The sequence below is a fragment of the Mastigoproctus giganteus genome, chromosome 2 (genome assembly GCF_048544385.1).
Source record: "Mastigoproctus giganteus isolate SK-2022 chromosome 2, ASM4854438v1, whole genome shotgun sequence".
Classification (NCBI taxonomy): domain Eukaryota; kingdom Metazoa; phylum Arthropoda; class Arachnida; order Uropygi; family Thelyphonidae; genus Mastigoproctus; species Mastigoproctus giganteus.
In genome coordinates, this window is record NC_143576.1 from 124,744,631 (window position 1) to 124,762,208 (window position 17,578).

Here is a 17,578-nt window from a genome sequence, read left to right on the forward strand (position 1 = left end):
CATGGAAATATTGTTCCCACATCTGGGGTGGTGCCCCCAAAACCTTTTTCAGGCTTCTTGATTCCATTAAGAAGAGGGCAGTTAGGTTAATTAATGATTCATCTCTAACAGAGTCTCTCCACTCGCTGGCTCATAGACGTACTGTTTCTGCTGCATGCCTCTTCTACAGATACTTCCGTGGGCACTGTTCTTCTGAATTGGCTTCTATAATTCCTGCTCTCTCTTTCAACGACACGTGCAGCCACCAGCCAACATCCATTTACTGTCCAACTTCAAACTCACAGAACCAACTTTTCATCTTCCTCGTTTATTCAACTGCCGTTTTCTGGAACAACCTTCCTCCATATATATTTCCTGAAAATTACAGTCTACAGAAGGTAAAGTGCAATGTCAACAAATATTTTCTTTCGTCTTCTCAACCTCCAACTCAAGCATGGTACTAAGTACTATAGGTTCTAATACCTCTCGTGTTTGGGGTTTACATAAAAAAAAAAAAAAAAAAAAAAACTACTCGATCTCGTTATCAGTAGTAATTTTTCATGCATTAAGAATCTACAGATAGAGGAACCACTAGATGGCTGTGATCACAGTATGCTGAAGTGGGATTTACTCAAAGAGGCAACTACCATCAGGGGTAAAGGGAAGGGTTTTTGCTTTCGTAAAGGTGACTACAGTGGTCTGAGACAGTATTTAAATTCTATATGGTGGGATCAACTGATGATGTTATCAACAGTAAATTCAAAATGGGAAGCATTCAAAGAATTAATCTTGGAAGCTACTAGGCTTTTCATACCAACTAAGAAATATTGTTTAAGATTTAGGTCTAAATGAATGTCAGATGAACTAATTAGACATGTGGCAGAGAAGAAAAATGCATGGGATACATATAAGCTGGTCTGTAACTTAGATAGATTATAGAATGTCAATGTACCATTTCAAATTGACTCAAGTTTGAATAGCATAAAGCTTAATGAGCGGTACTGACCTTAGATAAATCTGCTATGGTACATGAAGTTAGGATGGAAGAATAATTTGGGGCTTAAGGTAGTTTAAAATAAGTTAAGATTATGAACACTGAATTAAAATATGCTCAAGGAAGTAGAAGTGCACAACTTCGTTCCTGGTTGTCATTGAAGAATTAATTTAAAATTTAAAATATGAGACCAGCGAAGCCAAAAGTCATGAATGACCGACTTTTGTATTAACGTCATCAGTTGACAATACTAAAAGGAAAGGAATTGTGTGTTTTTAAAGACTTCTATGTTCCCGTGATGCACTTTGTAACATGTGGGAATCTTAGGTGTGTAAGATTCCCATTCACCTTAGGTGTGTGGGAATCTTACGCATCTAAGATTGCCACATGTTACATCCCAAAATGCATCATGGGAACATAGAAGTCTTTAAAAACACATGATTCCTTTCCTTTTAGTATTGCCAACTGATGACGTTAATACGAAAGTCAGTCGTTCATGACTTTTGGCTTCACCAGTCTTATTTTTAATGTTTAAATTAATTCTTCAATGACAACCAGGGACGAAGTTGTGCATTTCTACTTCCTTGAGCATATTTTAATTCCATGTTCATAATCTTAACTTATTTTAAATTATTTTGAACTACCTTAAGCCTCAAATTATTCTTCCATCCTAACTTCATGTAACGTAGCAGATTTATCTAAGGTGAGTACCACTCATTAAGCTTTATGCTGGTTTGTAACCAAGTCACAAAGGAGGTTAGGCAGGCAAAGGCAGATTACGAGAAATCTTTGGCAAAGAATGCAAAGAAAAATAGCAAAGAGTTCTTTACTTATGTAAATTCTAGATGGAAGGGGATAAATCAGATTGGTCCACTTGATATTGATGGCTCAACTGTTGATTATCCTGCTCAGGTAGCTAACAAACTAAATGAATATTTTGCATCTACATTCACACATGAGGAGTTATTCAGGGAGGGGAATGCCAGAGGTGTATTAAACTCTGGCAGTAAGCTAGATAATCATGTAATAACTAAGAGTAAAGCAGAGGAGAAATTGTTGAAGATAAACATAAGAAAGGCACCTGGGGTGGATGGAATCTATCCAGTTATATTAAAGGAGGCAGCAAAGGAAGTAAACAAATCCTTAGCCATAATTATGAGAGCTTTCCTTGGCCTCAGAGGAGGTACCCATGAACTGGAGATGTGCAAAATGTGATGACAATCCACAAAGGAGGTTCAAAGGAAGACACAGGTAATTACAGACCTGTTAGTTTAACTTCTGTTCCAGGTAAATTAATGGAGGCACTGGTTAAAGAAGCATTGAAGGATCATCAAATTGAGGAAAGACTTCAGTAATAGCTCGGACACAGAATGGGTTTGTTAAGGGGAAGTCCCGTCCAACCAATTTGATTGGATACTATGATGTGGTCACGAAGGAACTGGAGATAAAGAATAATTTTGATATTATATATTTGAATCTTAGAAAGGCTTTTGATACTGTTGCACATGGAAGACTGCTGCACAAATTGGAGCAGTGTGGCATTGGAGGCAAATTGGTACTATGGATAAAGTGATGGTTGAGTGGGAGAAGACAGAGATTGGTAATCAATGGACACTGCTCTTTGTGGACTAGTGTTATCAGGGTTCAGCGTTGGGTCCATTGTTGTTTTCTGTATCTCTTAATGATATTGATGATATCAGGCTTAATGACCAAGGTTGCAGATGATATGAAGGTCGGCAGGGTTGTTAATGACACTAATGACAGTATGCTGCTGCAACAGGATCTAGCAAAGTTGAGCAGGTGGTCTGAGAGGTGACAACTGAAGTTTAACATTAACAAATGTAAAGTATTATATATGGGAAGCAGTAACCCCAGAGTTACTATGTGGTACTACACTAACAGTGGTTGAGAGTGAAAAGGACCTGGAGGTAATTGTGCTGGCAGATATGAAGTTTTCTGAACAGTGCAGATGGTCTGCAAGAGTAGCTCATGGTGTGTTGTCAATGATATACAGGAATGTTTCTAGCAGACATAAGGAAGTTATTATCCCCTTGTATAAGGCAATGGTCAGGCCACACCTTGAGTACCGTATACAGGTCTGGGGGCCTCAATTTAAGAAAGATGTAGAGCTGTTGGAACCAGTACAGAGAAGGGCAACAAGATTACTGAATGGAACAAAAGGTTGCTCTTACGAAAACGTTTTGCAAATTACAGTGTCTGGAGGCTAAGCACCTGCGAGGTGGTGATCTAATTGAGGTGTGTAAAGCCTTGAATGGTTTGAGCATGCTCAATGCTGATGGGATTCTTCCTTTTGCTCAGAATAATCATCTGAGAGGGCATAAATTCAAATTTAGGAAAGACAGTTGTAGGATAGATGTGCGGAAGTTTGCCTTTAGCCAGCGGGTGGTTGATTGCTGGAACAAACTTCCATCTGTTGTTGTTGTTGTAGAAGTTGAGAGCTTAAATAGATTGAAGGCCGAACTAGACAAACATTTGGAGCGAGTGGATGGGTGAAATGAGCAGGGTTCGTGTTTTTTTTTTTTGGCTTATGCTATATAAGCTTTCTTGCATCATGTGCCTTTGCTAAAGCTAATACTTCAAATTTATCACAAATACATGAAATTGTGAGACGAGTTGGTGGTTCAGAGTGGTATTCACTCCCAAACTCTCTCTGGACTTCATTGATATTTTCCAACTTACAATACCACTTCAAAACAAATTTGCGCCGGTCAAATGTAAGTCTGGTCTTCTCCATTATTACCACCAACTTGCAACCTAAAAAGAAAAAAAGGGTATCTTTTTTTTCTTTTTAGGTTGATTATGGGCTGATAAAATATGTATACATTTTTTTTGGCCACCCTGTACAACAAGTGACCCAATGTGATTCAACCCCTTCCTTATATTGTTAATATAAGCATAAAAGTCTTTGCTCTTTTTCTTTGCATTCTTTGCCAGAGTCCCCTAGGTATCTCATGATCTGCCATAGCTTGCCTAACCTCCTTTGTAACTTGATTACAGACTAATTCATATCTACCATATGGTTCTATACCACCTGATATAATTTATATGCATCCCATGCACTTTTCTTCTCTGCCACATGTTTCAACAGTTCATCTCATATCCATTTAAGTCTAAGATTTAAACAGTATTTCTTTGTTGGTATGAAAAGCCTAGTAACTTCTTTAATTTCTTCCCTGAATACTTCCCATTTAGAATTTGTTGTTGGTAACATCATCAGTTGATCCCACTGCAAACAATTTAAAAACTGTCTGAGACCTCTGTTGTCACTCTACCGAAAGCAAAAACCTTTCACTTTACCCTCAACAGTAATTATGTCTTTAAATAAATTCCACATTAGTACACTGTGATCACTGCCACCTGAGGGTCTTTTATCTGCAGATTCTTAATGCATGAAGAATCACTGCTGATAACCAGATCAAGAGCCTCTCCTTCCATCTTGTCAGCCATCTGTCCCCTTAACTCTTCATGTAGTTTTTCAGCAAAATCATAGCTTTTTGAAAAAGAATGCTATGATTGATAGGTGCATTAAACGAGCTGGCCTGTTTGAATCAAATGAACAGAGCTTCACCTACTGCATGGCATTTCCCTTTACGCTTTCTTTTTTCAGTTTCACTAATCACATTAAAAAATGTGACATTATTTTAATAATTTTGATAAAGATGACTGAGGCACTCCTAATTTTTCTCTGCTTCTCTTTGAGACATATTGCTTAAATTTAATTAGTTGTATGCTTTTATAATTCGTAACTTATCTTTTACACTCAAATTCATTCTCTTTCTGTTCAATGGCTTTTTTTTTTTTTTTTTTTGGTAGTAAAATTTAAAACACAGTACAAAAGATAAGTGTAAATCAAAAACAAAGCACGCAGCATGCACAAATTGAAACTAACAAGACATGCACAAGTGAGATACAGAGTAAAAAGTTTATGAAATTTAGATATAGGAATGAAGAGCTGATTCTAAAAATGTATTTATGTTTTTTATATGATTAAAGACTTCAGTGAAGGTGAAACACATTTCACCATAATAACGCAAAAACACACAAAATTTCATCTATTGGTATTATAGCAAATGTAATTAGATCAAGTTTACTACCCACTGATAACAGATTGTGCTAGTTTTCTTTGCTGTTTTTCTTTGTGTCCTTTGCCAAAGATTTCTCATAATCTGCCTTCTCCTGCCTAACCTCCTTTGTGGCTTGGTTACAGACTAGCTTATACCTGCTATAGGCTTTTGTGTCGCCTGATAATTTATATGCATCCCATGCATTTTTCTTTTCTGCCACGAGCCTCATTAATTCATCCAACATCCATTTAGGCCTGAACCTTGAACAGTATTTCTTATGTGGTATGAAAAGCCTAGTAGCCTCCAAGATTAAGCCCATGAAGGCTTCCCACTGTTGGTAACATCACCAGTTGATCCCACTGTATAGAATTTAAAAACTGTCTGAGACCATTACGAAAACAAAAACCCTTCCCTTTACCTCTGATGGTAGTTGCCTCTTTGAGTAAATCCCACATCAGTACACTGTGATCACTGTCACCTAGTGGTTCCTTTATCTGCAAATTCTTAATGCATGAATAATCACTGCTGATAATCAGATCAAGGGTATTACTCCCTCCAGTTGCCCCTCAAACATGCTGCTGTAGAAAACAATCCTCCAATAAATCCACAAAAGCCTTGCTAGTGTGCGAGTGACCACCCACAAGTTCCACTCTGGAAAATTAAAATCTCCCATTACTAGACATTCTGATTTACTGACCCATTCTATTTCTCTGCACAACTGTTCATTGTACTCGTCAGAGTCATTAGGCCTATAATATACTCCTACTCTCATTTTCCCCTTCCCAGTGTTTATGTCACACCAAACAGACTCAACATTGCTCTGTCCACCAGTGTCAACTGGATGCACTTCCTTAGATTTTGTGTTTCTTAACTAATGGCATAAGTCCTACCCAGTCTGTCCTTTCTGTACACATTGTACTCCCCAAATTCCAATTCTGCACTACTTATATCTGTGACACAACAATATCTAACTTTGATGAGTTGATCATCACTTCAAATTCATCAATTTTATTTACTACACTTCTAGCATTAGTGTACGTGCAAGTACATATGCACTTATTCTTACTCTTAGTTATCCTAACACAGCCCATGTATTTACTTGTTCCATGATGACTCCCAGCAGCTCTTGAAGTCCCCAGCAACTTGTTCTCTAGGCTGCTGCTCATTACAATCTTCTCCAGTGGTGTAATACCAAGGTAATTAATTCTTGGTAACACAAGTATTCTGCTTTGAGCATTAAGATGCCTGCATTTCCTCAAGTTTAAACCCTGTCAGCCATGTATATATGAACATAATTGCACCTTGTGAAGTTCAACCCTAACTGCAGCAAGAATGTGCAGTATTTATGTGGTTTTGTGTTTTCTTTTATTTATAAGTCTAAAGAAAGAACATGCTTTGTTATTATTAATGTATTATACATTTCCTAGAATGAATCTCCTTTTAGGATATTTTATTTTTGAAGGAAGAAAACTATGCATTGGATTTAAAAAATTTTTCTTACCATTTATGTTTTCCTTCGAAATCAAAAAAGCCAGGTTTAGGTATACTGCAAGGACCCTGCTGCACCTGAAAATACTCAATTAAGTCAATAAACCAATCTTTTAGTCAGAAGAAATGAAAAGAAAGAATTATTACTATTAGTAATAGTAGTGGTGGTAATAGCAAATGATGCAAGCAAGACTTTATACAGCATCAGCTATATATATATATAAAAACCTACTCACCTCATCTGTCCATCCCCTCTAATATACATCTAATTCTTCATTAAATACAGTGGATTCCGGTTAATTGGGGCAGTCGTTTATTTGGGGTAAATCCTAAAAAACAGAATCCAATCAAGAAAATAGCCAGGGTTTACTTCACTTAATTGGGACAACATGCAGTTGAATCGGGGCAGGAGACCACAGCACTGGAGATTACCCTACGATTGTCTCTGACCGTACCACGTGGTTCGGTCGGATTTCTGGAGGTCACAACCATAAAAACAATTAGCAGTCACATGTTTATTGGGCTTTTCTGTTAGTGCAATCTATCATAAACGGATAGTAAACTCGATCTTATTGAATTTGCGATAATACCAACCGCTAGAATTCTGTGGGTTATTATAGTGAAATGTGTTTACACTTCCATGGAATCTTCAATCATATAAAAAAAATTAATTTTCAGAATCTTCTCTTCATTCCTATTTTTAAAGCTTCATAACTTGTTACTCAGTTCTCACTTGCAGGTATCGTGTTACTTGCCATTTGTGTGTGCCGTGTTCTTTGTTATTGATTGCTCATCTTTTTACTGTTTTAAATTTTAACCACCGCCCACAAATGTCAACTAGTTAGTATGTACATATTACAGTACGTATTAATTATTCCGATTATCTCGTATATTCTTCTGATTTTTCACGTATCATTTAATTTTTGGTAAGGTAAGAGAGTAAATTTGTGCTTAATATATCTTTGCTTTTATAGCCTGTGGATATTCCTCCTTTCGCTAATTAGAATCGCTGTTTAATAGAATTAAAATTCAATTCACAAACATGATCACAATGACCACCGCTTACTATACATCATATAGTGAACAGTACTTTACTATGGTGAGTCCATCGTAACATGATTTGATTGCACAGTGAACCAATTGTGGGAACAATTTCCATGGCAGGGCGGATTTGCGATTTAGACAGAGTGAGCAGCTGTTTGGAAGAAAAGTAACGTCGAGAGCGAAAGAGAAAACCAAGTTTTTAGATGCAGAGGAAGCAACATTTGTAATGTGCTTGTGCCAAGAGAGAGATTAGAAGTCAGGTTAATCCCCAAAAGAGATATATCATTTTGCCTAGAAATCGAAGTGTCACTAAAGATAAGCATAGGAGCAGAAGAATCCTTTTTGCTAGATATACGACAAGACTGAGTTTTAGAAGGGTTGAAATGAACTAAGTTGTCTTTGCACCACTGGAGAATTACCTGAAGATCGGCATTTAAGGAATTGGTAGCAGATTTTCGAGAAGTTGAAGCTGATTGAGCAGGACAAGGTTTTTCAAAATGGAAAGTGGAATGCAATGTGCTATCATCGGCAAAACTATGGATAGGATTTCCAGTCAATGGAAGAAGGTCATTAATATACAAGAGGAAAAGAGTGGCGAAAAGAACTGAACCTTGGGGGCCACCAGCATTAGCGTTGAAGGTAGCAGACAGAGAGCCATCTACCATCACCCTCAGTGAGCGATCAAAGAGAAAACTGGATAACCAATTACTAAAAACAGTTGGTAAACCATAAGATGGAAGCTTGTTTAGAAGACCTTTATGCCAAACATGATCGAAAGCCTTTGAGATGTCAAGAGCAACTACTTGTGTTTCACTGAACCTTTCCATTGAATTAGTCCATAAATGGGTAACATAAGCCACAATATCACCAGTGGATCGACACTGCCGGAATCCATACTGGCGATCGTTGATCAAAACGGAAGGTTTCTAGGTAGTTTAAGAGTTGGCGATTAATTGATTTCTCCATTACTTTAGAAAGAGTAGAAGTCATTGCAATGGGACGATAATTGGAAGGAAGGGATTTGTCACCCTTTTTTAGGAACTGGCTGGATATGAGCAAATTTCCAAGCAGAAGGAAAAACACCTTTGGAATAAGAAAGTGAAAAAAGGCGGCAAAGAATAGGAGTAAGTTCGGGAGTACAAGTGGAGAAATGCCATCAGGACCTGGAGCTTTCTTAGCATCAAGATTCATCAAAATCCTTCTGATATCCTTTTGACGGAAGACCACAGGAGGCATTGAATGGGGCGTGTTGTGAATGGTGGGAGGTGTTTTACCAAGATCATTAATACATGAGCTGGAAGAAAAATGGGATGCTAGCAGGTCAGTTTTATCCTTGGCTGAAGTGACAACAGAACCATCTGGTTTGGACAGAGGTGGGAGCAGAGATGGGCAAAAGTTGCGGCCAATAGCTTTGGCAAAAGACCAGAATGCTCGGCTACCATTAGGGCAAGAAGCAAGTTTTCTACTCTTAGTCTGTTCAAACTCTAGTTTGGACTGATTAATAACTGCTTTACCATTGTTGCGAGCTTTGGTGTAAGCAGAAAATGAAACTGAAGAATTAGAAACGAGCCGAATTAGAAACGAGCCAATTACGATATGCAACATTCTTCTCTTGAACAGCCTTAGCACATTTATTGGAAAACTAAGGTTTAGATAAAGGATGAGAATTTAAAGTGGAGTGTGGGATAAAGGATTCCATTCCTGCAAGAATAATTTCACCGACACGATCTCAGCAAACGCTGACATCAGAAGTTTTGAAACAGTAATCTGACCAAGGAAAAGAAGAAAAGAAGTCTCGCAGGTCATCCCATTTTGCATTCTTGTAATGCCAAACAACACAAGGTTGAGAATAGTCATGAGATAAAGGTTCCATTGGAGAAGAGACAATCACCAAGTTGTGATTTGAAGTGCCTAAAGGACCTCTCACTTCGACCGTGTACTTAGAAGGGTTGTTTGTGAGAAAAAGATCAAGCGTATTGGCTGTATGATTAGGATTGTCCGGTATTCTTGTAGGTAAATGAACAATCTGTGCTAGGTCATTAGTAATTGCAAAAGCCTCAGAATCTCGACCTGCTGGGTCGGTGTGACTAGAAAACAGAAGCCAGCTGGAGTTGTGAACATTAAAATCACCAAGAAAAATTACCTCACTGTTAGGAAAGTTGGACTGGAGAAAGTCAAGTTGCAAAGAGAGGAAGTCAAAGAGCTCCAAGTGATTAGTGGAGTTGAGAGAACGGTAGAGACAACAGATGAATTTGACACAATGAGGTGGAGAGATTTTAAGCCAGAGAAGATCAAAGAGAGGAGATTCCAAATTGCCAAGTCTCTGACAGGGAATATCAGAACGGACATATGCACATGTACCACCTTTGAGGCGAAAGGAATCATACAGCAAATAATTTGGGCATCTGAGATGAGCAGTAGTTGAATCAACCGATAACTGAGATTCTGTCAGAAAAAGTACATGGGGTTTGGCAAACTGCAAGTGGAAATGGACATCGTTGAGATTAGAATTGAGACCACGCATATTTGTGAAATGAATTAGGAAGTGCTTGGGAGGTTTAGATCTTTTCGCAGATAAGCTTGCTCTATTAGTTTGACAATTCATGGTATATTCAATAGTAAGAAAAAGTGGATGGGACATGCTGTATGAAGTAATGAAATTTTTGGATATGGCATACACATGGTAAGAATATACCCAGATCTTTGACATAACGTGGCCTTGACAATGCTCCACGCATACACACTACTCGGACTCCCTCCAGTCACTATCAGGCAGACTAGAGGTAGCAAGATTATACACTACCTGATCCGGAAGTCTCCTAGAGAGTTACCAATAGGTTCGGTCCGGTGTACTAACTAGCGGCCGGCCTGCGAACACCGTTTTAGAGCTGTATCCTCGAAATGTAAGGAATATTGGATCTTGCCACGACGTTCATCATAACCTCAAAAGTCATCAATCATACTGCATGATGGAAGAGATAGGGAAGGGTTGACTGGAACTTAGCTCTAGAGACTAAACATGGGTTCCACCACTTCAAGCCTCCAATAAGCAAAGTGGTGGTATTTCACCGGTTGATGAGAGTCATCTACCACCTAGTACTGCCTGGTAACATAGAGGGGCGGCGTTCCTCCATGTGGTGTGGGCGCCACACCTCGACCCCTGCTTACGTTGGCTCACACCTGGGTGGTCACCCACCATGTACTTGTGCATGGAGGTTATACTTAGGATTACTAACAGTCCCACCAACGTGAAGGTGCAAGCAGAGGATTTGGCTGTTACAGACCGTCCGGACTTCGCCGAAATTGGGTCCACTTGACTTGAGTGTCACCCGAATATCAGTTCCATCAGCGTTTTAGACTCCCAGGTAGCAAGTACAGCTTGTCTGGCATATCTGAGAAAATGTCTATGACAACCTCAAGGACCAATTGAAGTGTTCTTTAGAAATTCCTTCAGTCTATGACAGGACACATACTGAGACCTGGCCTACTTACTGTTCATTATGGTACATCATCATATTTTAATCTCTACAAGCATTCCCTGAACCGTGAGGCTCATCCACACTATAACATTTAATTGAAAATACACTGACCTATTTGGCCTCTACTGTTACCTGAAAATATTCAGGCATTACAATAAAGTTACCATCCCCAGCCATGTGAAGGCAGGTCACTACTATCTAACTCCACGTCTTTAGCTCATTCTTTTGTCTTAAGCCTTTTAAAAATACGAAACTTTAATTAAAACTGTATCCATAAACTATGTACACTATTTACAATGCAATAAACATATTTACACATCAAACCTCAAAGTATAAATAAATACCAATGTAAATATAAAACTCACAGTAACCTTATTCTAAAAACTTCTTATATAACATCTCTCCATTATAACAAAATCAATTGGTTTCTATGCTGCAATGATTGCAGCAAAGAAGCAAGACACTGTTGGATACAGTCCGACACTCTCTAGTTAAGCAAAGAGCAGTCAAAAGATGCCTTCTCATCATAACATGATCAACAGCTAAGCCCCATGCTCCCACATACAAATGTCGTGACTGGAATAAATATGCATTTATATAAGTATATCTACGGCTGCTTTAACTTTTATGCACCAGGTAAACTCTGACTATCCTCTTTAACTTAATATATACAATTTTAACTTTTTCCCTCAAATATTTAACATGGGGCTTCTGCCATGTTAATTCAGTCTACTATCCAACATAACCACTAAATATTTAACTTGTTCTATGTTTTACCTCAGAGGTAAAGCATAGAACAAGCCCTTTCGATCTTATGGTGGGAAACCTATTTGTACTTAATGAGCCCTTTAATATAAGACATTTAGATTTTGTAGGAGATATACCCGATTTATGTAGTTCAGCCCATCTCTGAACAATACTAAAGCAACTTCTGCTTTTCTCTTTATAGCCAACCTTGAGTCTCTATAAACCAAAATCACTACATCATCTGTGTATGTCACTTCCTACCCAAACTTGGTTTTATATTTCATCCGGTATGCAGTTCCACATAAAGGGGGGGGGAAGCAATGAAACCTTGTGGAGCTCCTGTTGTAATTTGTATTTTTTATATTATTGCAAATTTATTTTTCACAATAACTTTTCCACTGCAGAGTAGCTATTGCATCAGTCTATAAGTGTTCATAGGACACTCAATTTAACCCAATCCCCTCATAATGCTCTCTGAACACAAGAAGTCAAAGGCACTTCTGAAGTAAGGAAATATGCCTACTACATATTTATCCATTCAATATCTCACTTTATTCAAAACTTCTGAAATGTTGTTGTTGTTCTTTGGTTTTTAGGAGCATTAGCAACTAAGGCCATATTGCTCCGGAGATATGCAGTGGTCATTCCCTGACCTTTCCGCATTCTCCGTATTTGGTGATCACGGGCTCGAATCCTGGTCTAATCAAGAAGCGTGTGCTACGCACTACTGCTCCTGTCCACCTGGCTATGGAGGTGCCAAAACTTCTGAAATGGCATCCTGACCTCCCTCTCTTAAAGCCAAACTGTCTATCTGATTCCTTTAATTCAGCTCTATTCTTTTCTTTTCTATGAAAACCCCAAACACAAGATGTATTAGAACCTATAGTACTTAGTACCGTGCATGGGTTGAAGGTGTAGAAGATGAAAAAAGGTACTCGTAGACATTAGAATTGAATTTCTAATGTGTAGAATGAAATTTGCAGGAAATACATGTGAAGGAAGGTTGTTCCAGAAAACAGAAGCTGAATGAATAAATGAGGAAGAAGAAAAGTTGGTTCTATGAGTTTGAAATTGGAATTATAGAAGCCAATTTGGAAGAACAGTGCCCATGGAAGTATCTATAGAAAAGGCAGAAACAGAATATCTATGAGACAGAGAGTGTAGAGACTCTGATAGAGATAAGTCCTTAATTAACCTAAGCACCCTCTAATGAATGGAATCTAGAAGCCACCCTTTTTTTTAGGAATTGGCTAGATATGGGCAAATTTCCAAGCAGAAGGGAAAACACCTTTGGAATATGAAAGTGAAAAAAGGCTACACAGAACAGGGTTAAGATCAGGAGCACAGGTTTTGAAAGCAAGAGGAGAAATACAATCAGGATCGGGCGCTTTGTTAGCATCAAAATTGTTCAAAATCTTTCTGACATCCTTTTGATGGAAGACCCCAGGAGGCATTGAAGGGAGTGTACCAAGAATGGTAAGAGGTGATTACCAAGATCATAAGTACATGAGTTAGAAGAAAAGTAGGATGCTAGAAGGTCAGCTTTATCTTTGGCCGAAGTGGCAATAGAAACATCCGGTTATGACAGAGGTGGGAATAAAGATGGGCAAAAGTTGCAGCCAATAGCTTTGGCAAGAGATCAGAATGCTTGACTACCATTTGGACAAGAAGCAAGTTTTCTACTCTTAGCATGTTCGAAATCTAGTTTGGACTGATTAACAATTGCTTTACAATTGCTGCGAGCTTGGTGTAGGCAGAAAATGAAACTGGATATTTCGATACAAGCCAATTGCAATATGCAACATTCTTATCTTGAACAGCCTTAGCATATTTATTGGAAAACCAAGGTTTAAGCACGAGATTTTAAGGTGGAGTGTAGAATAAAGGATTTAATCCATACAAGAATAATTTCACTCACTCAATCTGAGCAAACTTTGACATCAGAAGATGTGAAACAATAATCTGATCAAGAAAAAGAAGAAAATAAATCTCAATATATATCATCCCAGTTTGCATTCTTGTAATGCCAAACAACACGAGATTGAGAATAGCCACGAGAAAAAGGCTCCACTGGAGAAGAGACTATCAACTGTGCAAGATTATTGGTAATTGCAAAAAACCTCAACATATCGACCAGCTGGGTCCATGTGACTTGAAAATGGAAGCCAGCTGGAGTTGTGAACATTAAAATCACCAAGAAAAATTAACTCACTGTTAGGAATATTCAACTGGAGAAAGTCAAGTTTCAAAGAATTACAAGTGATTAGTAGTAGAGTTGGCAGAATGATAGAGGCAAAAGATGAATTTCACAGAATGCAGCAGAGAGATTTTAAGCCAAATGAGATCAAAAAGAGGAGATTTCAAATTACTGAGTCCCTGACACGGAATATCAGAGCAGACATATGCACAAGTAACACCTTTGAAGCAAAAGGAATAGTACAGTGAACAATTAGGACAACTGAGATGAGCAGTGGTTGAACCAACCAATGATTGAGATTATGTCAGAAAAAGAACATGGGTTTGGCTGACTGTAAGTGGAAATGGACATCATTGAGAATGGAACTGAGACCACATATATTTGTGAAATGAACAAGGAAGTGTTTAGATCTTTTTGCAGATAAGTTTGTTCTATTAGTTTGACAATTCATTGTGTATTCAGTAGTAAAAAAAAGGTGGAGGGAGACATGTTGTATAAGTGATTAAATTCTTGGATATAGCATAAATATAAGTATTAGCATTAATAGGGCATGTGACGCAAGAAAGCAAGTATTCACAACAAATGTTTGTCTAGTTCTGCTCTGAACATATTTAAGTTGCTGACCTCCACTACAACACATGGAAGTTTGTTCCAACAATCAACTACCCAATGGCTAAGGATGAATTTCCGCACATCTATTCTACAATTGTCTTTCCTAAATTTCAATTTATGATCCCTCAGGTGAGTAATCTCAGCAAGAGGAAGAATCCCATTACCATTGAGCTTGTGCAATCATTCAAGGCCTTATACATCTCAATTAGATCACCATAGATGCCTAGTCTCCAGAAGTTGCAACTTGCAGAACTTAAGCCTTTCTTGGTAACACCAACAATTTGTTACACTCACTAATCTCGTTGCCCTTCTCTGTACTCGTTCCAGCAGCTCTACATCTTTCCTGAAATGAGGCCTCAAACCTATATACAGTACCTATATACAGGATGGTATTATGAAGTAGCCGAGTGGGGAAGTGTAATACTTCGCAATATTATAAAATTTTCTGTTATTTATAAATGTGATTTAAACGATCCAGAGCAAAAATTAACTGCATAATTTAACATTATATGCTCCTGTTGCATTGACCTCGGTCACATAGTATGTTCGAATTAATACTGATCGAGATCAGTGAGCAGTACCTTACGATACCACGAGAATCACTTAAATTTTAGCCGGACAGTCAGTTAAATTCACCGGGTGGTGAGCACATTTGACAGATCTGAGTCTCATCAGTCAATGTGACATACATTTAAATCTAAACCTTAAAGAATATCTCTTAGTTGGCATAAAAAGCCTAGTAGTTTTAAGATTGCATGCCTGAATTGTTTCTTTTAGATTTGCTCTTCATAACTTCATTAACTGGTCCCAATTCATAGAATTTAAAAACTGTCTAAGACTGCTGTAGTCACTTTTACAAAATCAAAAGTCCTCCCCTTTGCCCGCGACAGTAGTTACATCTTTTAAATAAATCCCACATCAGTATACTGTGATCCTTGCCCGTAATGGATTGTTTTATTTCAAGATTCTTTATACATGGAGAGTCATTGCTGATAACCAGACTGTAAATACTGCTTTCTCTCATTACCATCCTAACATACTGTGGTGTAGAAAACAGTCATCAAACAAATGTACAAATGTCCTGCTACTGTCTGATTGACTAACCAAGAAATTCCAGTCGATATCTGGAAAGTGATAAGCCATTCTGATTTGCTGCCCCACTCTATATGTCTGTACAGTTGCTCATTATACTAAATCACAGTCATTAGGATAGTAACACACTTCTGTTCTTATTATTTATATTCCCAATGTTTATATCACCCCAAACTGACTTCACATTACACTGGGCACCCATATCAACTGGATCATCATCAGCCATTTTCAATCCACTGCAGGATGACGGCCTCTCCAGCAACTTTCCAGTTCCTTGTGTTTTGAGCACTGGCCATCATTTACTACCCACAAACTCATGAATTTCATCTATCCATCTCTGCCTTTGTCTTCCAGGTTTTCTTCTAGCTCCTCTTGGGTACCATTCTGTTATTTTCTTAGTCCATTTGTCATCATGTTTCCAAGCTATGTGTCCTGCCCAAGACCATTTTAGTTCTTTAGTTTTGATAAGAATGTCATTTACTTGAGTTTGCTGCCTAATCCATGTGCTTCTCTTCTTATCTAATAGTCTGATTCCCAATATAATTTGTTCCATTCTTGGCTGTGTAGTTCTCAGCTTCTCTTCCATTCTTTTGGTGAGTGCCCAAGTTTCACTTCCATAAGTCATGGTGGGGACTATACATTGGTTCATTATTTTACGTTTCAGACAAACTGGGATATTGCTCTTCAGTATGTGACTATATTTCCTGAATGCTATCCATCCAAAATTTATTCTTCTCTTGACTTCCAGCCATTTATCATTATTACAGCTAATAACTTGTCCCAGATAAGTATATGACTCCACCTTTTCAATTACTGCTCTTTCAGTCATTATTTCCCTTTCTGTGGCATACTTGTTCATCATTACTTTTGTTTTAGCCATATTCATCTTTAGTCCAAAATCCTTACTAACTGTGCATAACTGATTAAGATTTTCCTCTAATTCTTTGGGATCGTGGCTTATGACCACAATGTCATCTGCAAATCGTAAATGGTTTAGGTACTCTCCGTTCATATTGACTCCTTTCTGTGACCAGTCTAATCTTCGGAAAGCTTCCTCAAGGGCAGCAGTAAACAGCTTCAGAGATATTGTGTCTCCTTGTCAAACTCCTTTCTCAATTTTAAATTTCCTACTGTCTTTGTCTAGTCTAATAAAGGAGGTAGCACTCTCATATATTTTCTTCAAAATCATAATATATGGGGTATCTATGCCTTGTCTTTCCAGTGCCCGAAACATTGCCTTATGCTGTATGGAGACAAATGCCTTTTCATAATCCACAAATGCCAGGCATAATGGTGTTTTATATTCATTTGCGCTCTCCATTAGCTGTGATATTACGTGAAGGTGATCCATAGTTGAGAATCCTGTCCTAAAGCCAGCTTGCTCTTTCGGTTGATTCTCATCCAGTATTCTTTCTAATCCATTAGTAATGACCCTTGTGAACAACTTGAAGATGTGGGATAACAAGCTAATTGGTCTATAATTTCCAATTTCTGATTTATCTCCTTTCTTATGCAGCAAAACTATGATTGCATAATTCCACTGCTTAGGTGTCACACCTTTTCTAATGCACTTTGTGAAGAGCCTTGCCAGTTTTTTGTGTTATGTCTCTTCCTCCCAATTTTAACAACTCTACAGTAACTTCATCTTCCCCCGGGGCTTTCTGATTCTTCATTTTCTTCAATGCATGTTCTACCTCATCAGGAAGAATATCGGGTATGTCGTATGTGTTGCTACTTTGCAATCCATCTTCCCCAATGCTGGCATCATTCCCTCGCTCCTTGTATAATTCTCTATAGTAGTCTTCCGCTATTTGAATTATGCCTTCTCTGCTGTTTACAAGTACACCATCGCTATTCTTCA

At 38.1% G+C, this 17,578-nt stretch overlaps 1 protein-coding gene across 1 annotated transcript in view; it reads right to left on the reverse strand.

Annotated features, from left to right (window-relative positions):
• The window catches only part of LOC150089546 (acyl-CoA-binding domain-containing protein 6-like), a 231,478-nt gene that overhangs the window by 139,969 nt on the left and 73,931 nt on the right, over window positions 1-17,578 (reverse strand). Inside the window, exon 2 of the mRNA XM_090368663.1 lies at window positions 6,560-6,624. Coding sequence (XP_090224789.1) covers window positions 6,560-6,624 — 65 coding nt within the window. The remainder of the gene's footprint in view (window positions 1-6,559; window positions 6,625-17,578) is intronic.